Below are 20,503 nucleotides of genomic sequence, written 5' to 3' on the forward strand. Positions count from 1 at the left end.
GCTAATAAATGAAATAACTCCAGCTGGAGTGGTCTATAAGCATTTAAATAGTGCTGCTGCTTCCATAAGACTCCGCCACTTTTCCTTGAGGCTCCACCCCTTTTTCCTCTTATATACGAAATTAAACAGGTTTATTAAGAACATCACGTAGCTTTGTAGCACCTGTAAAAGGAATGTGTACTTTTTCCACATCTAATTATGTTGCTTCTACATACCCTTTCTGTACTCAGTTTATACATGGCCATCACTGCCCATCCCTGAATTTATATCTAGGCATTAGGGTACACAAGTCAACCATACGCTAAAACCATGCACAGCAGAGGAATTCATACTGTACATCATACAAAGAAAAGTGGCCTGTCCAACTTTAGATGAGACTGCAGTGGAGTGTACAATATTTTCTTTTATACCATAGAACATTTGCAAGATTTTACTTTTCTTTTATCTAAAATATATTGATACAATAGTATAGTCAATTCTACTGAATTTTTTCCAGAAAAGTTTTTTTAATAACTTTTAAAAGTCTAATTATTGTGAGAAGCTATGCAAATAGTCATTGTCCACCCTGTATCCTCCTACTGTCCTAGCCATCATTCTTACTGGTATATAAAAAAAGTGACTGCTAAAGACCAAACAGAAATAAATAAAAAGTGAAAAACAAAAAGAGAAAAGTAAATAAAGTCCAAAAATAATCATTTATGTTTCTGTGTCCCTGAACTGTGCCCAGACTATCTTTATAATACATTCTACATACAATCTCTGGGGGTGTGCAAAATTCAAAGCAGATTCTAGATGTGCAGAATTGTGTTTAAAGGGCTTTTCAAACTGCATCAACATGAACCCTAGGATTACTAGGGTTCATGTTGATGCAGTTTGAAAAGGTGTATTGTAGCATGCAAAATATTATGTTCAATTAACAACATTTTTAATATTTGATTTGTTAGCTGTATTGTTTGTTAGCTGATACCGCTTTCACACTGTCTAAATGTTTTAAAAAACTGTATTTTGAAACTGTATTTAAAACGGGTCTGAGCCTTCACATTGCAGTAGATTACCGTTTTAAATAACGTTTAAGTACCATTTACATCAGTCACCCCGTTTAATCCCCTGAACACGTTTCAAGCCAGAATGCAGGAGACAGCCTATCACAGGTCTGTAATCTGTTGTTTTTACTAAATACCGTTTCAGAGCCATTCTCACTGCATAAAAAACGGCTCTGAAACGTGTAGGACTCTGCTTTTTAAACTTTTTGAAATACCGGATATCTTTAACCGGTAAATTAACTCGGGTGCTTTCCCACTGCAGCCTTAAACGTTTTAAAATGGAAAAAAAACGGCAATATACCGTTTAACAAGTGCAGTGTGAAAGGGGTATTGAGTGTAAGCATTTGTCTTGAGTCATACTCCAATGTGCTGAGCTTGCCAGACAGGCCGATCGCTCCATTAAACACACAAAACAACCAGTGTCCAAAATGGTTATATGCAAAGGTGCTCATATTGGACAAGACCTGGCTTCAATCTGGACTATTAATACATCGGAAGATAATTATGGTACACACTAAAAACAATAACTGTAATTTGACAACTGCATCTACCAGTGATCTTACCAATATCAATCAGAATATTGGCCCTTACTCTGGTTCACTCGCAAAGGCAAATTCCTTCTCAAATGGACAAAACCATGTGCACTGCAGGAAGGGAGGTCAGATGTAACATGTGCAGAGAGAGTTAGATTTGGGTGGGGTTTTACTTCAAAAGTGAAATCTAAATTGCGGTGTAAAAATAAAGCAGCCAGTATTTTCCCTGCACAGAAACAAAATAACTCACCCAAATCTAAATATCTCTGCACATGTTACATCTGCCCCACCTGCAGTGCACATGGTTTTGTCCATTTGCGAGTGAACCAGAATAAGGGCCCTTTTCTGCCATCAAGGCTGATTTCAAACACATCAGCTTGCATATTTCTGTGTATAAAGTCACCATTAATCGATACACTTACATGGAATCGACATTAGCGCACTACAATACCGATAGCTCTTTCTCTTATACAGATTTTTACAGTATCTTATTTTTACACACCGAGATATGCTACATCAAGGGTTATTCATATAGCCATTTGTGAAAAACAACATATGGTTTTTTTTTTTCACGCTGCGCATGTTCTGGAACCCAGTGTAAAGGACAAAGGGCCTGATTCTGAATGGAACGCACAGTTGTGAATTCACAACGGCCAGCATTCATTTAAGCCACCGCCTTGCTAGAGTGAAATCCCGCCTTGTGAATCAATGTGTACACTGTGTGTTTTGGATGTGTACAGCTACAAATCCATTCACATCCAGAGGAAAATGTCCAAAACCCAACGTAAGAGGCAAACGATCAAATGATTTTACACTGGTCACAACTCACCGCAGGCGCGGCGTAACCCAATACTTACTCGGCAGTGCGATGGATAAAGGCATATCCGGCCTGGAGATGATGTCACACACCCTCCCCTAAAATGCTCAGTCGCGCCTAGTGTTTTCCTTGACACTCCCAGCCTTTTTTCGAGACACGCCTGAGTTTTCTAACACTCCCACAAAATGTCCGGTTTCTTCCCCCCACACACTACTTACGGTCAATCAACTTGAAACTGCTGTGCGTTTAGAAAAAGTTTCAGGACTCGGTCGCAGGATGGCCTCCCATGCGCAGTGTATCAATAATCACCCAATGGCCCTTATTCAGAACTGATTGCAGTACAAATTTGTTTGGAAAATGAGCAAAACCATGTGCACTGCAGCTGGGGCAGATGTAACATGGGCAGAGAGAGTTAAATTTGGGTGGGGTGTGTTGAAACTGAAATCTAAATTGCAGTGTAAAAATAATGCCACCAGTATTTACCCTGCACAGAAACAAAATAACTCAAACAAATCTAACTCTCTCTGCACATGTTACATCTGCCCCACCTGCAGTGCACATGGTTTTGCCCATTTTCCAAACAAATTGGTACTGCAATCAGATCTGAATAAAGGCCATTGTGCGAAACCACAGCCGTGTGTTCAGGTGTGAATCAGGACCAAAGCTAAGTGAGGGTTGCAGGTTATATAGAGGTGGATGGAATCAGGTGTATCATTTGCACCAACTATAGACTGCTGCAAGCCTGAACCGATGACAATGGTTAGTAGCAATTTAGGAGTACATTTAGGACAGTCCACTCGCATTGTGTATGGGAAGCCGTAGCATACAATATACAGCCGATTGGCTTCCCACGCTGCATCTGTCCCCATGTTTCATTTTCATTTCTGTTGCTGGACATGTGGAATAATTTTGAGATATTCTATGGTAACATGTAAATAATAAGTACAGAGCAAGTTGGTTCACATCTTTTTTTTATCAAACACTTTTATTCAACAGAGCATGTAATATACCATACAGGAATAAAATCTATTTCAACAGTTCACTGGAACAAGTCAACTCTATATCTCTATACAAATATAAATATGTTATAACAGCAGATATATCTTATTTGCATATATTTTGTATAAGCGAAGGATCAGTAATCAGCTGGGTATAGTGACATCTAGGCATAGTTGGCACTTCCAGTGCTACTATTCATGACAATATAATCATGGCTTAAAACAAAACAAATACGTAGTCAAGATATTTTAGACCAGAAGTCTCCTTAGCTCGTATTCAACAAGGATCCTACAATAGAATTCTGTTTTCATACAACGAGGTATGGCGGAAACACATATAAATTTGTCATTTAAGTGTTGGGGTGAAATAATTGATATTATTATTATAATTTTATTTATAAGGCGCCACAAGTGTTTCGCAGCGCCGTACAAAGGAACAATACAGGGAGACAAAAACTTGGCATAACATTGAATATAAATAATCTATAAATCCCTCCCAAAGTGAAGTTGGTTCACATCTCTTAAAATATATGGTAAAATATGTGAGTTCGGAGACTTCCGGTGGGCGGAGCATCGCGATGGCCGCATTTTAGCCTTCTCTCCCACTCTCACATCCAAATCCCCTTCTATCCTCCCTATTCCTCTCTCCATTTAAGTGTCCCTGATACTAAAGGACAGAGATTGCTCTGCTGAATCTGAAATTGTGCCCGAACATTTTGAGGCCTACCCGACAGATCAAGAGGGCGCCATTACCAAACTCTGGGTGCCTCCACTCACTCACCACCCTATCATACCCCTCTGGAGAGGTAACACCGCACGGCAGCTGCCCCTATAACCCGGGCGACATGGGCAGTCTCACTTGCCTCTGTGAGATCCCTGTGTCCCCATGCGGCCACTGCACACCCAGAGGATTGCGGCTGATCTGTCCTGTTACGCATGCTCCCTCCTTGAAGCGCCAATTTGCACTAGACCGAAGGGCTGCTGAGAAAACTGTGGCTCTGCTATATACATATATACATAGACGTGTTAGATAAACAAACTCAAAACTTCAAGATATTTGAAAAACAATGGTGGGAATATAGATAATTACAAGTCAGAATTTATTCAAGAGAATCTATGGTAATGATAGTTATGAGTGTTGTTTTGGAACTATACATCCGTTAAGCTTAGCTTAATTTACTTATAAGAAACATTATTTTTTGATATTTAGTTAGCTGCACCCTCTGCAATGTTTATCCCTTTTTTATAATTTTCCCCCTTTTTTTCTCCTTAGCCTTGTTTCTTGTTATTGTGCAGCCCCCTCTTCATATTTGTTACCCCTAATATTCATGTTTATATCTGTACCTGTTTATTTGATAAACGTACAAGGGATGACATTATGTTATTTTTTTATTTTATTGATTGGACAAGTATACATGTTTTTCGTAGAGCTTTGAGGAAAAGATTTACTTGTTATACAGTTTTCGGGACATTATTTGAAATTGATAGATTTCCTAGACAACATTTTAACAATGACAATTGATACTACTTATTCTACTGGATTGTTTATGTCACTGGATATTGAATGTTGCCAATTTTGAAATGTTTCTCCTACCTTTCTCTGTCAAAAACCAATAAATATATTTTACAAAAAAAAAAAAAAAAGAACAACAATGTTTTCTTTTGTGTACAATACAGAGTTGCTCCTGATATATTAAACTTTTTGGTGAAGCTTTATTGAAACCTAATAGCAAACACACAATCGACTGACAAAATGACTAAAAATACAGGTGTAAAGTACTATGCACACTAGATAAGATTTTAAAAGATAACACTCAAAATGGCCTTCTGCGTGATGTTTTTACCAAAAAACATGTAGTGTGTATACTTAATGTTGTGGTTTCCATTGTTAACGCCCCGCTCCCCCCCCCCCCCCCCCAAATAGTGTGCTATGCTCGGCGCACTATTTTATTCTCCCTCGGGCATGAAATTCTGCCTGTCGGCACATGTCGTGTCGACATGGACAGTGAAATGTAGTACCGCGTCCCCTCGCATGGCTTGCTACGCTCGCCATGCTACGGGCACGGTGCCTCTTTGCGCTCGGCACACTATTTTATTCTCCCACCCACGCCCTAGTGGATGGTAGGGCATGAAATACCGCCTGTTGGCAAATATCGGCTCCAAAAACGTCGACCTTTTGACTGTCGACGTTGCCCATGTCAGCCTAATGCATGTGTCGACCTAATAACCTGTCGACCTAAAGCCATGTCGACCTAATGACCTGTGGACCTAAAGCCATGTCAACCTAGACCCATGTTAATGGGAGAAAAAGAAGTACCAGTAGGCGCCTTTTGCACACAAATTAAAACAATTTAATTAGTAAACAAATGACATAAAAATTAGTTAAACAATATATACAAAAAATTACACAGAAAATTATGCATGCATAAAATACTTTAAAAGCATGTGCAACAATAAAATGCTGTATATATGTGGCATATAGTTACCAGGTCCCGGTAGATTATTCTCATATGCGCATATGAGGCCAGATGTTAATATCCTGATTTATAGGGTGAAATTCCCAGCGCTGTATTGGGGTACAACAATAGGGGAGTGGGTGGATGATTGTAAGTTCTCCCAACAGAACTTTGTAATCCACAAAGGGTATTCCTTTAAGGGCTTTATAGCACGGGGTCAAAGTGCGGAGTAGATGTAATTGTTACCTTTAGTCGGTAAGGACAACAGCCGATGTTTGTGCTTCCTTGCTTGTAAATGCGGGGCTCTCAGCAGGTCCCGATTCGGGTAAGTGGATGCACCAATCCGCCACACGCCTGTCAGTGTTTAGGTGGTACGAAGCGGCTGCACCGGCCAGCGAGCCAAATGCAAGCCGCTGAACACTGCGGCGGGCGGAGACCTCCTAGCTTTCGGGTCTCGTGCACTCTGCTGTGAGTGTTACTGCCGTATGTTGCCGGGATAGCAGGGTGGCTGTATTTCGTCCTCAGAGACACTCCGGAGTTGCGCTGTTGAGATTGTATCAGGGACCGTGGTGTGAGATGTTTTGTGGAGCTCACACTAGGTGGGAGATTCCTCCAGGTCCACGGTCTCAGCAGTAGCAACAGGAAGACCCATGTTGACCTAGTAAAATGTCGACCTTTCAGCATGTCGACCTAATGGTGTCTACCTAATGCTTGTCAACCATCATGCTGTAGACCAAATGACCGTATCCCCTTTGAATATACAGTATGTCTAACTCAGTATCAGGCATTGAATGGATCTATGAAGTACTAGCAATAATCCTAAAGGTACCCATAGACGGTCCGTTCCCGGACCGTCCGTTTTGTACTATGCGATGCGCGCTCCCGCGCATCACATAGTACGGTACAAAAAGTATGTGCTGCACATACTTTTTGTACTAGCTAAACTTCGCATCGGATCGCATTGCATGCACACCGCATGCACACCGCATGCACTAGGCATGCGATCCGATGCGAAGCGTGCTAATTAAGACCCAAACGGATCCGTTTAACGGACCGTGTATGGGCCCCTTAAAGGTTATTTCTCATACTAAAAGTACTCTACAGAAACATGTTTGCTTACAAGAAACATGAGCTGTGCCAATGCAAATACATTTTAATTAAAAGTATACTCAATTTTATATATTAATGAAATCTAAAGAGAGTTTGTTTGACTAATGTTTACACATCCTGTCCATAATGCTGGTGCTGCTGGTAGGGCTCCAGCTGTTGTCAGTATGCATGGCCAACCAATGATCTGCAGTATGTGGGACAAGACTGCTGCATAGAAATAGAGGCCAAAACAAATATAGCATGACAAACAAAGCCATACATACTACTACCAGAGATCTGATACTGCATACCTCCCAACTCTGCCAGGTCTGCAGGCGGGACGCTGCTGCTGCGCGCCGTAGGCGCGCTGACATTTCCGGGGGGGTTAGCCTAATTTGGGGGGCGTGGCTCTCCCGTGAGGCCACGCCCCCATTTTGCCGCTATGGGGGCATGACCCAGAGGCTCTGTGAGCCTCTAGCCATGCCCCCAGCCCCCTGGCTGCGGGAATAGACGCTGTGCGCATGCGCACAGCGTTTATTCCCCGCTGCTTAGCAGCTGACAGGGGGGACTCCCAACAGCCCCCCCACAACGCGGGACACTGCTGACAGCGGGACAGGCCCTGATAATCGGGACTGTCCCGCTAAAATCGGGACTGTTGGGAGGTATGTATTGTACAAGATCACTGCCTATGTCTGCTTTCTGTAAATGTAAGTCAGTGTGACAAATTGCCTTCTAGAAACTTAGCGGTGTGGGTGCAGATTTTTTTGGAGGCAAAACTTTATTATTATTTTCAAGATAAGTGTAAAGCTTATACAAAATTAGTTGTAAATCCGTGTGTGCAGATTTAAGTCCAAATAAAAAAAATTAACATCGAACTTAAGGCCCCCATACATTAGGCCGACTTGTCCTAAGGACAATTTGGCCTAGATTTCTCCTGATTTCCCTCCTATTCGGGTGGACGCTAATGGCTTAGAAAGCTCCTAATGTTTTTCATCTTATATGCAGCCCGTCCGACCTCCATCTCCAATGCGCATTGGGACTGTGCATCGGATCCAAGTGGATGTCATACACTTGCGATTTGGCCTGATTTCACTCAATTTCTCGGCCCGATCCGCCGGAATTGGATGAATCGGGCCCAAATCGCATGGTTTATGGGGGGCCTTTATACACCTTGGCAAAACCTGTTGACTACAGGTTGGGCTGATATAAAATGTATAGAACGATTCAGAGTTGGGAAGGGTGTATACTAGCTTAATTCTAAATGTCATTGTAACAATGAAGTTGCCCAGTATTTATTTTGTACATAGCAGGGAGTATATTAACTGAATGCAAAATAAAATAAAAGCCTTTGTACCCCTTGCTTTTCAACATATTCACAAGCAAATTGCTCTTTTGATTTGCTTTCAGCTCTACATAAGCCCTTTAGTATATGGGCAATGAATTTGGTGGTGTCATAGATTCACTGAGATTTCCTCCAAAAAAACATGTTTGCATATGGGCAGGAGAGACAGAATCTAGGTATTTTACATCTTTAAGCAGCAATGTGGCAAGCAAGAAGAGGCTAAAGCCAGGTTGAAGCTATATATCGGGTACATTGTCCAGTGTGAACCCAGTATTGGTTTACCGAGGCAGAGTAGGCACCTCGCACCTTTCAGGGACATCCGTGACATAGAAAATATTGTAATGTACCCATTAATAACTTAAGTACATAATCCATAGACATCAAATTCACATTCCAATTTATAGATCATAGACTGTTCTTTGGTAAAATTAAAACCAAATTATGAGATAATTTGCAGGATTTTGACTCCCTAGAGGCCTCCATAAGGTTTAATTCATCACTCTATGTACCCATGATATGCATGCTCCCGTGTCACCAGCAGCATATCCCATCAGCCCTACTGCAAAGCCGGTAGAGGATTACGCTAGTGATATCATGCTGCTTGTTGGACATGGCATTGGCAAGTGTGTATGAGCTTGTCACTTGCTGGGTCCCGTCGGTGGCAATGTCAGGCTGGTTACACATTGGCAAAGCCACCTATACACTACTGTGACATCTCCCCTCAAGAAGTCGTAGACTATCCCCCTTGAGTCTCCCAGGCAACATGATAACATGTGATATTTCACATGCGGTCCTTTTGTATGTGATATATTGCATGCAATCTCATTTGCCGTTGATGGGAGGCTGTCCAAGTGCCCGACCCGATGCACACGGGACCACGCATCGGATGTCAAATACCCCACCCCGGCCTTCTGGCTAGGGCCTCTTTTATTTATTTCTTTGATTTGCACTTTTGAGCACTTCACGTTTTTCGTTAGTTTGTCACGTTTTTTTGATTTGGGTAGTGCGGCTGTCCCTAACGGGCCTTCCGTTCCCCAAACGTGGCTGGGACTCTTCACCTTGCACATATTACATCAGCCCTACCTGCAGTGCATATGGTTTTGTCCATTAGAAAGTGATTGTGCCTTTCCGAGTGAATCAGAATAACCCCCATAGTGTAATGGGCATAATGGCATGTGGCCTTATGTGTAATGGGCATTACGGTGTGTGGCCTTATGTGTAATGGGCATTACGGCGTTTGCTATAATGTGTAATGGACATTACGGTACGTGGCATAATATATAATGGGCATTATTGTGTATGGTATAATGTGTAATAGGCATTACAGTGTACATTGATTTAACTAGCCTGGCACCGTTTGGGCTTTGGGGGTGATCTGTTCAGCCTAATGGGTCAGTGGGTCCTTCAGACTTGCAAGTCAACCAGAGTAAGGGCCACAGTGCAGACCAGGATGTGGCATATTACATTTAGCTGCTGCTTCTATACATGCACACATCATCAGTCTCCAACAGCCCTGCAGTGACTGAGAAACCACTGCAGCAAGACCAATGTATGATACATACATATGAGATCAGTCTACTCTGGCCTGGGGGGACACAGTTATAGCGCAGTATTGTGCTGGTGATAGCCCACATCACATAAGCACCCGGCTGGAAGATGCTAAATTGTAGTGGGCTAAAGGACCTTCCACGCCCAGGGGGAGGAGTAAGGCTGGGGGGGCTTGCTCCTTCACTATCCACACCACCACTGGTTGCCTTTAGTAACGGTAGTGTCTAGATCCCCTTCAGTTTTGACAATTTTCACATCATGCCCTGGGTCCACGTATACCTGGAGGTGAATATAAATCTGTGGTGAGCGAAGCGAGTCACCGTGCCCGAAGCGTGCAAGTGTAGCGAGCCCGCAAGGGTACAATACAGCAAATATAAAACAAAATAACCGACACCTAAGTGAATTATAGATAAAATAAAAAACGTTGTGAGGGCATCGAACAACTTCCGCCCTCACTGAACATCAAATCCTGTAATCAAAACTCATCATTGGAATGCGATGCCGGGGCGGTGACATCGCATTGCGGTACCCTGCAATACCGCCGGGATGTATCATCTGGCAGGCGCAGGGACAGGGCTCCGAAAGGAGCCCGTCCCTGCGATGCCTGGAGCCGCGAGATCAGCGCATGCGCGGTTATGCGCTGACCCCCGCCGACCCCTCTTACTGCACTGCCCTGCTCGGGCAGTGCGAAGTGTAGCCATTGGGCTATCGCCATGCCATCCCAGAATGGCGATAGCCCAGGGCTGCGATGCCGGGCTGCCCGATGTTGATACATCGGGCAGCTTCGCATCCCCCATAGAGACCTATGGGGGATGCGGCCGGCAGCGCTGCAGGGAGAATCGCAGCAGGGATCGGAGATGCGGTCCCCCTTTGATACATTTAGGTGAAACTTAATATTTGCGGTTAACCCCCGAAAACTGGTGTTTTCGGGGATTTAGCCGCAAATATTAGTTGATAAATGGGTCCCCTAGTCTCTACCCTTTAGTAACCAGGTGGCGAGCGAAGCGAGCCCGCGAGGGTCCGTTTGGGACCCCTCTTCTGACCTTGCTCCTCCCCTGTGAAGTCAGGAGGTCCTTTAGCCCACTACAATTTAGACCTAACCAGCACCGGCCATTCATCATGCAGCACGCTGACATTCTGCACTCTCTCTCACTCTCACTGGCTGCAGGAGTGCAGGACGCCGACGTGCAAGTTGTGTTGAACTGCGAGATCACGTGACGTGACATAGCAACACCGCCTACAGCCCCTCCCCCATCCAGGTGCGTGCGCTGCTCACCGGGGACACTTCCGCCCAATGTGACGCTACTTCCGCCCCGGGCCTGCCAGCTGGGAACCGGAGAAACAACAACAACAACAGCGGTAAGAGGTCGGCTGTGGCGGCGGTAATGATGTGCTTACAGTCACCGGGGAACTATTCCCAAGCGGAGGTGTGTGCGAGGCCTATGCAAGTGTCACCCGTCACAGCCCCAATCACTGTGTGTTCTCGATGCACTACAAGTCTCAGAATATCTCTCATAGAAGGAAAAGTAATGCGACTATAGCTGAGGCGGCACCATGGCTGTAGTTTGGCTTGTGCCACCTGTGTCTTCCCAGTGTTATGCCCACCTGCTGCCTGGCATGTGAGGGGGATATGCAGGGGTGACCACATCACCGTAACTACACGTGCAGGACCCTGTCACTCTGCCTCCAACTGTTACCCAACCGTAGCTCTCACGTCACCCTGCAGACACTACCAGATCACATCATAGTCCACAGAGTGATGCACCTGCCAAGGTTGGGACAGAGCCCATCCATAGGGAGAGGTAGCCGGAGATGCCATGTTATGCCAGTAACTACTACTGTGTAAACCAGGGCATTGAAGTGTCTCCTATAATCCTCCATTGTCCTAACAATCACTGCACGGCATAAACTCTAATGTTCATGGCTGCAGATTTCTATAGTTCATATGACAGCATGAATACTGTATCCAAGCTCTCCATACTGTTTGTCATTATAAAGGGCAAAGGCGTCACGTGCCTAGCTCTTAATGGTACTATAATATTAACCCACTCTACTGGCTTTATGTAGTGTTTCATACCCAGCCTGATGGATCTAGCACAGGCATTCCCAACCTCAGTCGTCACGTCACACTAAAGCTGACCATACACTACTGCAATTTCTCACACCAGTGTCTGGCCATCCAATCCCCTTGAGCGCCCAGGACCTTCCCAGGGGGCAGGATCGCATGCCGGTACTTCTGCATGTAAATTGTTGCATGCGACTCCGTCCCCTGACACCAAGGGGTTCTAGTCAGATGTGCAGATTGGTCCAACCTCTAAACCGATGCTCACGGGACCGCGGATTGGATGCGATTTATTTTTTATTTATTTACAGTTACTTATATAGCGCAGCAGATTCCATTGCGCTTTACAACGGTTGACAACACTGAAAGAACAAACTTGGTAAGACAGACAGACATAGAGGTTGGAGGGCCCTGCTGCAAACTTGTCAAGCGCATGACATTTGGCCCGTTGGATTCAGTCCAAATCGCTTAAGTGTATGGGGACATTTAAGGTGCGTACACACGGGGTAGATATACTGCTCAGCAATATATTGCTCAGTGTCTCCTTTTCATCAGCGACCAGAGATGGTCGCTGATGAAAGGGAACCTCTGCCAGTGGTGCCACAGAGGTAATCAGCTGGTCGCAGGAGCAAGCTCCTGCGACCAGTGACTAGAACGGGGCTGAAAACAGGAGCGCGCACCTGGCGATTTATCGATCGGGCACACTCCCATCACTGGCAATATGGCGATTTCAGCCCCTATCGCAGCCGTGTGTACACGGCTTCACAGTGTAGGTTTTTACGGATCAAACAGGCTTCATTACAGATGGCTAAATAAAAGCAACTGAGGTACTAATTAAGTCACCTGTGCTAAAGCATGGGTAACAATAAAACCTGGGTCGTTATTGTGCCTTGAGGACTAAGGTTGGGAATGCCTGCTATAGAATGTCTGACCTAGGTACAGGGATTGGCAGGCTTGTTCTGCATTACAAGTAGCTGTAGGTTATCTGCTTCCGTTTTCCTGTCCTATGAGCCTTGATGTGTGTATAGACACTGAGGGTCTTTGTATTCTCTATTTTCTTCTCAGTTTCTCCAGCATTGTACCCAGAAGGTACACATCAGTTTCCAGCCAAATTCCTGACTGCTCAGCAATGACTAGGTGAGTTGGTTTCAGATTATATAGCGTGAAATTGTTGATATTGCTTTTAGCTAATTCAGACTTACTCGACACTCACTAGTTAGTAGTCACTGACATTAATGGCTGTCTTGGTGGGGGGTTTTGGCTGCATTGGCATTCCAGTGTCTGACAACTGATAATGTTTTAGCTCCCCAGTTTCTCGAGTAGTGTATAACGGCAAGCGCCCCACAAGCAGCACACGCTCACCAAGCAGCAGTGAGATATTTACACCAGCTCATGAGGAGAATGTGCGTTTTATTTATGAAGGTAAGAGCTGTTTTGTTCTGAAGATTTTATTTTTGTCCTATTACAGACCTTTCACCATTTACTCTTTCATCTGTAAAATAATTTGTAAAGATGCCCATACACAGGGCCGATTTTGCCTGTTTTCATCCAATTCGGGCCGATATATCGGATGAAAACTATCCAAATCGGAGGTGCTTGACATCAGATCGGATCTGATGAGTGTTCCCATGCGGATCAGATCCTAAGTGCAGCACATAAGATAAATTGGAATCAATCCATCAGCAGCACATCGCGGGTGCTTTTTTTTTTTTTTTTTTTGGGCATAAGATTTCCCTCGAATTCCCCAGGCAGCTCCCTGGGAGTCCTGTGATTTAACGGATGTAAAAAATGGCACATCAAGTGCAAAGTCGGAGGGAGCCCTCTCGTGGAGCTGTCGGGGAAGTTCATGAGAAAACTGGTCTGACAAGTCGGACCGCTGTATGGGCACCTTTAGTGGCAGCTTTATGTGTTCTTTGTCTTATTTGATTTGTGGTGCTGCTGGTATTTTAGCAAGAACCTGTTTTGTATTGTGTAACTCTTGTGTGTTTTCCCATCTAAGCCTGGCAGTGTGTGGAGCGGGACCTAAGAAATCAAGTGTCAGGCGTTGATCGTGGTCTTGTGGAAGAATATGCGGAGAAGCAGCCAAGTAACCTGAAATGTAAGTGCTATCAGGCGTAGCATATTTTCAGTCTCTACACCTGTAGGTATGCCAAAATCAATGTCAAATGCACAATTTGGAACTTTGTAAGACAAATTTGTGTACATCTATTCTGCTGTGTTTTTCTTTTCTACAACAGTGGTTCCCAACCCTGTTCCTCAAGTACCCCCAACAGTGCATGTTTTGCAGGTCTCCACACAAAATCACAAGTGCTATAATCAGCTCCACCTGTGGATCTTTTGAAATGTGCCTGAATAATGCGTGCACCTGCCGGGTGACCTGGAAAACGTGCACTGTTGGGGGTACTTGAGGACCAGGGTTGGGAACCACTGTCCTACACACTTAATGAGCATTGCCAATATATTTTTCTCTATCTAAACCCATATTGGGGCTTCAGGATTTTGTTTGTGCACCATAGGGGTTTCTGGTCTAACAATGCTAGATTTGGGCATGACAATCTGCTAAATAAGAATAAATGCAGCACAGGGACATTACAATAATGAGCAAATTAGAAACTTTCTAAAGTTTCCCACAAAAATAATAATACATTTATTTATATAGCGTTTTTTCTCCATTAGACCTCAAGGTGCTTAATAGAATGAATGTAATACAGCACAGTAACAATGAAGTAAAGAAAAGCTTTTCAGAAAGTAAACTATGCTTAAGATAACTATGCAAATGCTTGAGTAAACAGGAAAGTCTTGAGTGTTTTTGAAGGATTGTAGAGTGAGGGCCTCTCGAACTGTGCGGGGAAGTGAGTTCCATAGATTTAGAACCGCATGGCTAAAAGCTCGACCCCCAGATTAATTATGGGAGATTCTAGGTACTGTTAAAAGTCCTTCATCTACAGATCGCAGTAATCGAGTGGGACAGTATGGAATCAGAAGCTGCTTAAGGTACCTTGGGCCTTGGTCATGTAGGGCTTTGAAACTAAGTAAGTTAATCTTGAAGATGATTTGCGATCTTATAGGCAGCCAGTGGAGGGAGTAGAGAATGGGTGTTATGTTGCTAGAATGGGGCTGGTTGGTTAACAGTCTGGCAGCTGTGTTTTGTCCAGCTGTAATCGGTGCAGTTCTTTTTCTGGGAGACCAAGGTAGAGGGCATTTCAGTACTCTGAGATGACACAAATTGCATGTATGACTTCAGATCTTCAGAAGGGATTAAGTGTTCAATTTTGGCTATGTTCCTCAGATGAAAAAATGAGTATTTGATTGTGGCTGATATCTGATGTTTAAGTGCCAAACCACCATCCAGCACCACGCCAAGATTCTGCACATGATCAGAGTTCTGTAATCCTGTACCCCCAAGTTTTAGTCCAGTTGGGTGGCTATGCTGCAGTCTTGTCCTTTTGATGTTGAGGACAACTGGCACTCATCGACTCCTAGAGCTCAGCTAGATTGCCATTTAGGGTGGTTATTGGGTTCTCGGTGCCCAGAGCAAAGGACAAGTACAGCTGTGTATCATCTGCATAGCAGTGGTAGACCAGACCATGGCGCCTAATTATTTCACCCAGTGGCAGCATGTACACTGCAAAGAGCATGGGGGATAGTATAGAACCTTGTGGCACTGATGGTGATGAGTATAATCCAGATACTTTCTGTGACATGCCAGTGAGAAATGATTTGAACCAACTTAGTACTGTGCCACCCACCAGTCCACATACATTTTTCAGCCGCTCAATCAGAAGCCCATGGTCCACAGTATTGAATGTTGCAGAAAGATCCAGAAGGATTAAGAATGAACCATCACCTCTGTGTCTTGCCATCAGATGATCATTTAGCACACATGCCAGGGCTGTTTCAGTGCTATGTCTTCTCCTGGATCCTGATTGGAATGGATCATACATGTCCTAATTATCACCAAAAGGTGTACAAAAATTAATGACCATAGACACAAGGGATGTACAGCAGCACTCACAGGACACAAATGGAATAAGTCACAACCACACAGCATTCTTTATCTCTTCGACCCAGGTGTTCCCGTTCACTCTAAAATAACAGCTGTGTTGAAAGGCAAATTACCAGGTCGACCAAGAGGAGAGATTGGTCGCACAAGACTACACAATAAGTGTCTTAACTGACCCCCAAAGTAGACAAAATTTAGTTTAATGTAATTATGACTGAAGAAGGAGGTGTGCTACCCCAGGACAGTAAGATATGTCACAGAGAAAGAAAAACAGGAATGTCCTGTCTATACGGGTGCACCTATCTTAATTAAAATTTATACTTTTATTAGGTATACTTTAAGAAATACTGCGAAATGTTTAAAAAATAGGGAGAATGGACAGACAACAATTAAAGTAGGAAATCACAAATAGTAAAATAAAGGTGGCAGACAGGCTGCTCTCTCTAAGTTCACTTGTATAATAAGGACGGATTGGTGTGTGTGAGTATAGAAGGTGTTTGGTGTATTATCACATTAGATGTCTTCACCATTAGTATTCATATAAGAGGTAATATCACTGTTCCTACTCAATGTATGGGGAACACGCACTGAGTTAGTCACCCTATTACCCAGATAATAACTGGGAAGGCGATGGGTGTTAGGATAAATGATATACAGGCTAGCTTAAAATAGACAATGGTGTCCCAATGATTAGAATTCCAACAAGACTGGTTTGGTATACTGACCCTTTCCACCTTCTAACCTTAACCAAAAGTGCTTAAACATAAATGCCCCCCCCCCCCCCCCCCCCCCCCCCTGCACCATGCCTAAATTAATTAACCCTTTGCTGTGTAGGCTACATTGTTTGCTTACTTACTGTAACTGGATATTGCCTTTTTATATACTGTATACGTTTAAAAGAAACTTTTTATAGTTTTATACTCTTTATAGACGTAAGTATTAATTTACTTCTGTAAGTAAGATGATTCATATTTTAACAGTTATTCCCCTTTGTGTCTCCACAGCTTTTAAACCAGTTGATTTGAATGACCTGAAGAGGAGAGGCACACAGGACCCAAAGAAGTCATAATAAACTTTACACATTTGGTTCATCATTCCTCCCATTGGCTCAGTTTGGACTCAGTTGTCATTCTCTTCCATTTGGTTGTACATTACCATCATAAAGGGACTACTCTGGGACTGTACTGTGTGGACTAGGCAGAGTTGTCTTCCTCTGCTCCCCCCCAACCACCACCATAAATTCCCTCTTCCTATACCGATATGTGTCATGCCATTTACCCCATATATCGGTCCACTTGCTGATGGATCACAACAATCCCTTTTAGCTCCCATTTCATTAACTAAGAAGATAACTCAGTGGGTGGTATCAATGCTGTCTGCTTTGGCTGGGTTAAAAATCACACCACAGAGCTTGACAGTCTATTAAATGGCTCATACCTCTGTGCCCAGCTGTTGTCCTGCAATATCACCACCACTAATCTTGTCCAAAATGCAATCTTCCTGTGCAAGCACAGATGATGTCACACTCACAGTGGCTACAGTGGTGCAAGTATACAGACTGGAGGATAATTGACACTGTACTTCAGTACTCTGTTAATTTGGAGTTTTTAATTGTTAATAGTTTTGTGTGTTCTACCTATTTGTATGTCTTAGTGATAAAATGTTGGAAAGGACATCTGATGCCTGCTTTATCACCTTTTTTCACCTTGAAGTTAACATCTGGATTTAGCTCATAACTACACATTTTCTGCAACTAACAAAGTAAATGCATTCATTTCAAGGTAGAAAATCTTCAGCACTAGAGGCATTCCTAACCTGTGTACTCTACAACAGGCCACCTCTGAGTATGCAGACCTGTCATTCTCAAAGCAAACCAGTTAATAAAAATATCTAATAACTTTGATAATAGTGTGCTAAATGCCATTATCTTTTTATTCTTCCTAAACACTACAGGGGGAATTCAGTTAGCTGAATTTTGTTCCCAAATCAGCCTGCAACTAACTGCCATTTTCCCTTTGAGTCTAAGAAGGCACCCCCCCCCCCCCCCCCCCCCCACTCCCCGTGTTAAATAGCAGCGTTGGCACATAGGTCTGATTTAATGTCCCAAAACAGGTAATTTAATAGGGAAGAAAACAACAAAAGGTTGTGATTAAATAGCTCTGGATGAAAAAGTTTTCACACCCGTTAAATTATTGTGGCTAATTGAATTCCGCCCCTATATTAGTTAACTGCAACAATCCTGCCAGTCCATTCCCTCTTTCTTTTAAAGCTAAAACCATTATATGGGTCATGAGATAGCAATTCCTAGTGATGTGAACACTTGCAATTTTTTTAGTGCTCATTACTGAATCTATATGTTAATTAACAAGTGTTTTAGTTTTCAAATTGATGCTGCTTTATGAGAGAACATCTTGCTTAAGACTCCGTACCACTGAAGGTTGGAATTTTGCTAGCTATATAATAATCTCCTAAAGTCTAGCTTGTCTCCAATGTGCATACTGCCCCTCCAATACGTCTCATTGCAGCAAACTACAGCATTGACCTTTAGGAAAGGGCAAATAATGTACAGTAATGGGAGAGAGGGTAGGATGTGGATGGTAGTAACCTGGCCAATAGACTAGTATGTTCTAAAATTGTTCTGTGTACAGGGTATTTCATAATTCCCTCTGTGGTTTGGGAAGGTTATAGTTAAAAAACTTTAACGAATACAGCAAATAAAGTTTCATATTACTACTGGAAATTGTTTAATTCCCTAGATGGCATCACTTCTAGGAGTCTGTAAAAGCACACTTAGTGAATTCTGACACACATTAAGCTTTTTCTACACCCATACACACAATTTTCTGTTAGAAACTACCTACCATCGTTTGCGCTTTTACCGATTAATTAAAAACTTGAAGTGATTCTCTATAGCGCTAAAAACCTTGACAAATACAGCGAAAAAGTTACAGAACTATAACCTTCCCAAACCCCGGAGGGAATTATGAACCACCCTGTATATTCTCCAAGTGAAGGCACCAAAAAGTTAGCAACAACACATTGCAAATCATATTTGCCCTTATTCAGATCTGATCGCTGTACAAATTTGTTTGGAAAATGGGCAAAACCATGTGCACTGCAGGTGGGGCAGATGTAACATGTGCAGAGAGAGTTACATTTGGGTGAGATGTGTTGAAACTGAAATCTAAATTGCAGTGTAAAAATAATGCAGCCAGTATTTACCCTGCACAGAAACAAAAAAACTCACCCAAATCGAACTCTCTCTGCACATGCTATATCTGCCCCACCTGCAACAAACAGATCTGAATAAAGGCCATTATGATTAGTTAAGAATAATAAACAACAAAACTCTAATGTGAACTTTATAATTGTGTGCCAACATCTGTGAGAGATGTTCAAAATATCCACTAATAAATGCCAGCGTTGTTCACATGTGTTATATAAGATCAAATATGTGTGAAAATAGGTTAGATTACCTATATAAGGTAAATATTGCAGGTCATTATGTGAATACAAGTGTTGGCTTGGCAATTTGTCATCTAGTTTGACAAATTCACTTGGCACTCAAAGGGTTAAAGCTCCCTTTGAATCTGGAGCTAACGAGCATCTGACAAGCAACAGAGATGGAGGGGCAGCCCTTTGTCCTGGGCTGTTTGACTAACAGTGACCCAGAGAAGTATGGGTCATTTGGTTGACCTTGTCCAGGTTAACAGTCAAAAGGTTGCCATGAATAAGGTTGACATGGTAATAGGTCGACAGGAGTTTTTCCAATTTTTCGAGGTGTCTATGTGGACATAGGTCGACATGGACAACATATAAGTGTACCGCGTCCCCTCGCATGGTTAGGCCCACTATTATAAACTAACTATGCCCACTTGAATGGTAAAGTATAAACAAGTCTGTTAAAAAAAATATATGAAAAGCTTATGTCAACCTTTTGACCATGTCAACCTTTTCATGTGTTGACCAACAGTGGTTGACCTTTGATCTGTTGACCTAATCAGCGCATTAGTGCCCATACACTAGTAAGATTTATCTGCAGATCTGGCTGGTTGGAACAAAAACATGGTTATGGATGAGTGACAGTTTGTCAATTTTCCAGCATTTCCAAGCAAATGGTCAACTGTCATTTGCTCTCATCCATAACCAGGTTTTTGCTCCAACCAGACAGATCTGCAGATAAATCTGCGTGTGTATGGCCACCTTTACAGGGGTGGTGTCACTTTGTGGAGGATGAAGCCTGAGCAGGAGCTGCAGTCAGAAGTGGCAATCACCGAGTCACCACCTCAGTCTGTATCTTAATATGTTGAATCAATATAATCATGACTTTGGGCATTATTCTGGTTCACTCTTTCTGGCAAATTCCTTCTTAGATGGCCAAAACCATGTGCACTGCAGGGGGTCAGATGTAAAATGTGCAGAGAGAATTAGATTTGGGTGAGTTATTTTGTTTCTGTGCAGGGAAAATACTGACTGCTTTTTTAACACTGCAATATAGATCTCACTTTGAAGTAAAACCAAATCTAATTCTCTCTTTGCACAATTAACATCTACCCCACCTGCAGTGCACATGGTTTTGTCCATCTAAGAAGGAATTTGCCAGAAAGAGTGA

At 43.0% G+C, this 20,503-nt stretch overlaps 1 protein-coding gene across 4 annotated transcripts; it reads left to right on the top strand.

Annotated features, from left to right (window-relative positions):
• Positions 1-11,031: 11,031 nt before the first annotated feature.
• On the top strand, positions 11,032-17,564 carry MCRIP1 (MAPK regulated corepressor interacting protein 1). 4 transcript variants are annotated; one of them, XM_083148711.1, is made up of 5 exons: positions 11,032-11,185; positions 12,954-13,025; positions 13,192-13,310; positions 13,888-13,986; positions 16,896-17,564. In XM_083148711.1, exons 2-5 carry the CDS (start codon positions 13,018-13,020, stop codon positions 16,958-16,960), a joined length of 291 nt encoding a protein of 96 aa, XP_083004837.1. In that variant the 5' UTR covers positions 11,032-11,185; positions 12,954-13,017; the 3' UTR covers positions 16,961-17,564. The 4 variants fall into 4 exon arrangements, with proteins under 4 accessions (XP_083004837.1, XP_083004838.1, XP_083004836.1 ...); XM_083148712.1 differs by having other exon boundaries at positions 11,097-11,253; XM_083148710.1 differs by lacking the exon at positions 11,032-11,185 and adding an exon at positions 11,539-11,599.
• Positions 17,565-20,503: the final 2,939 nt, after the last annotated feature.

The sequence above is a fragment of the Crinia signifera genome, chromosome 6 (assembly GCF_055691185.1).
Source record: "Crinia signifera chromosome 6, ASM5569118v1, whole genome shotgun sequence".
Lineage (NCBI taxonomy): Eukaryota > Metazoa > Chordata > Amphibia > Anura > Myobatrachidae > Crinia > Crinia signifera.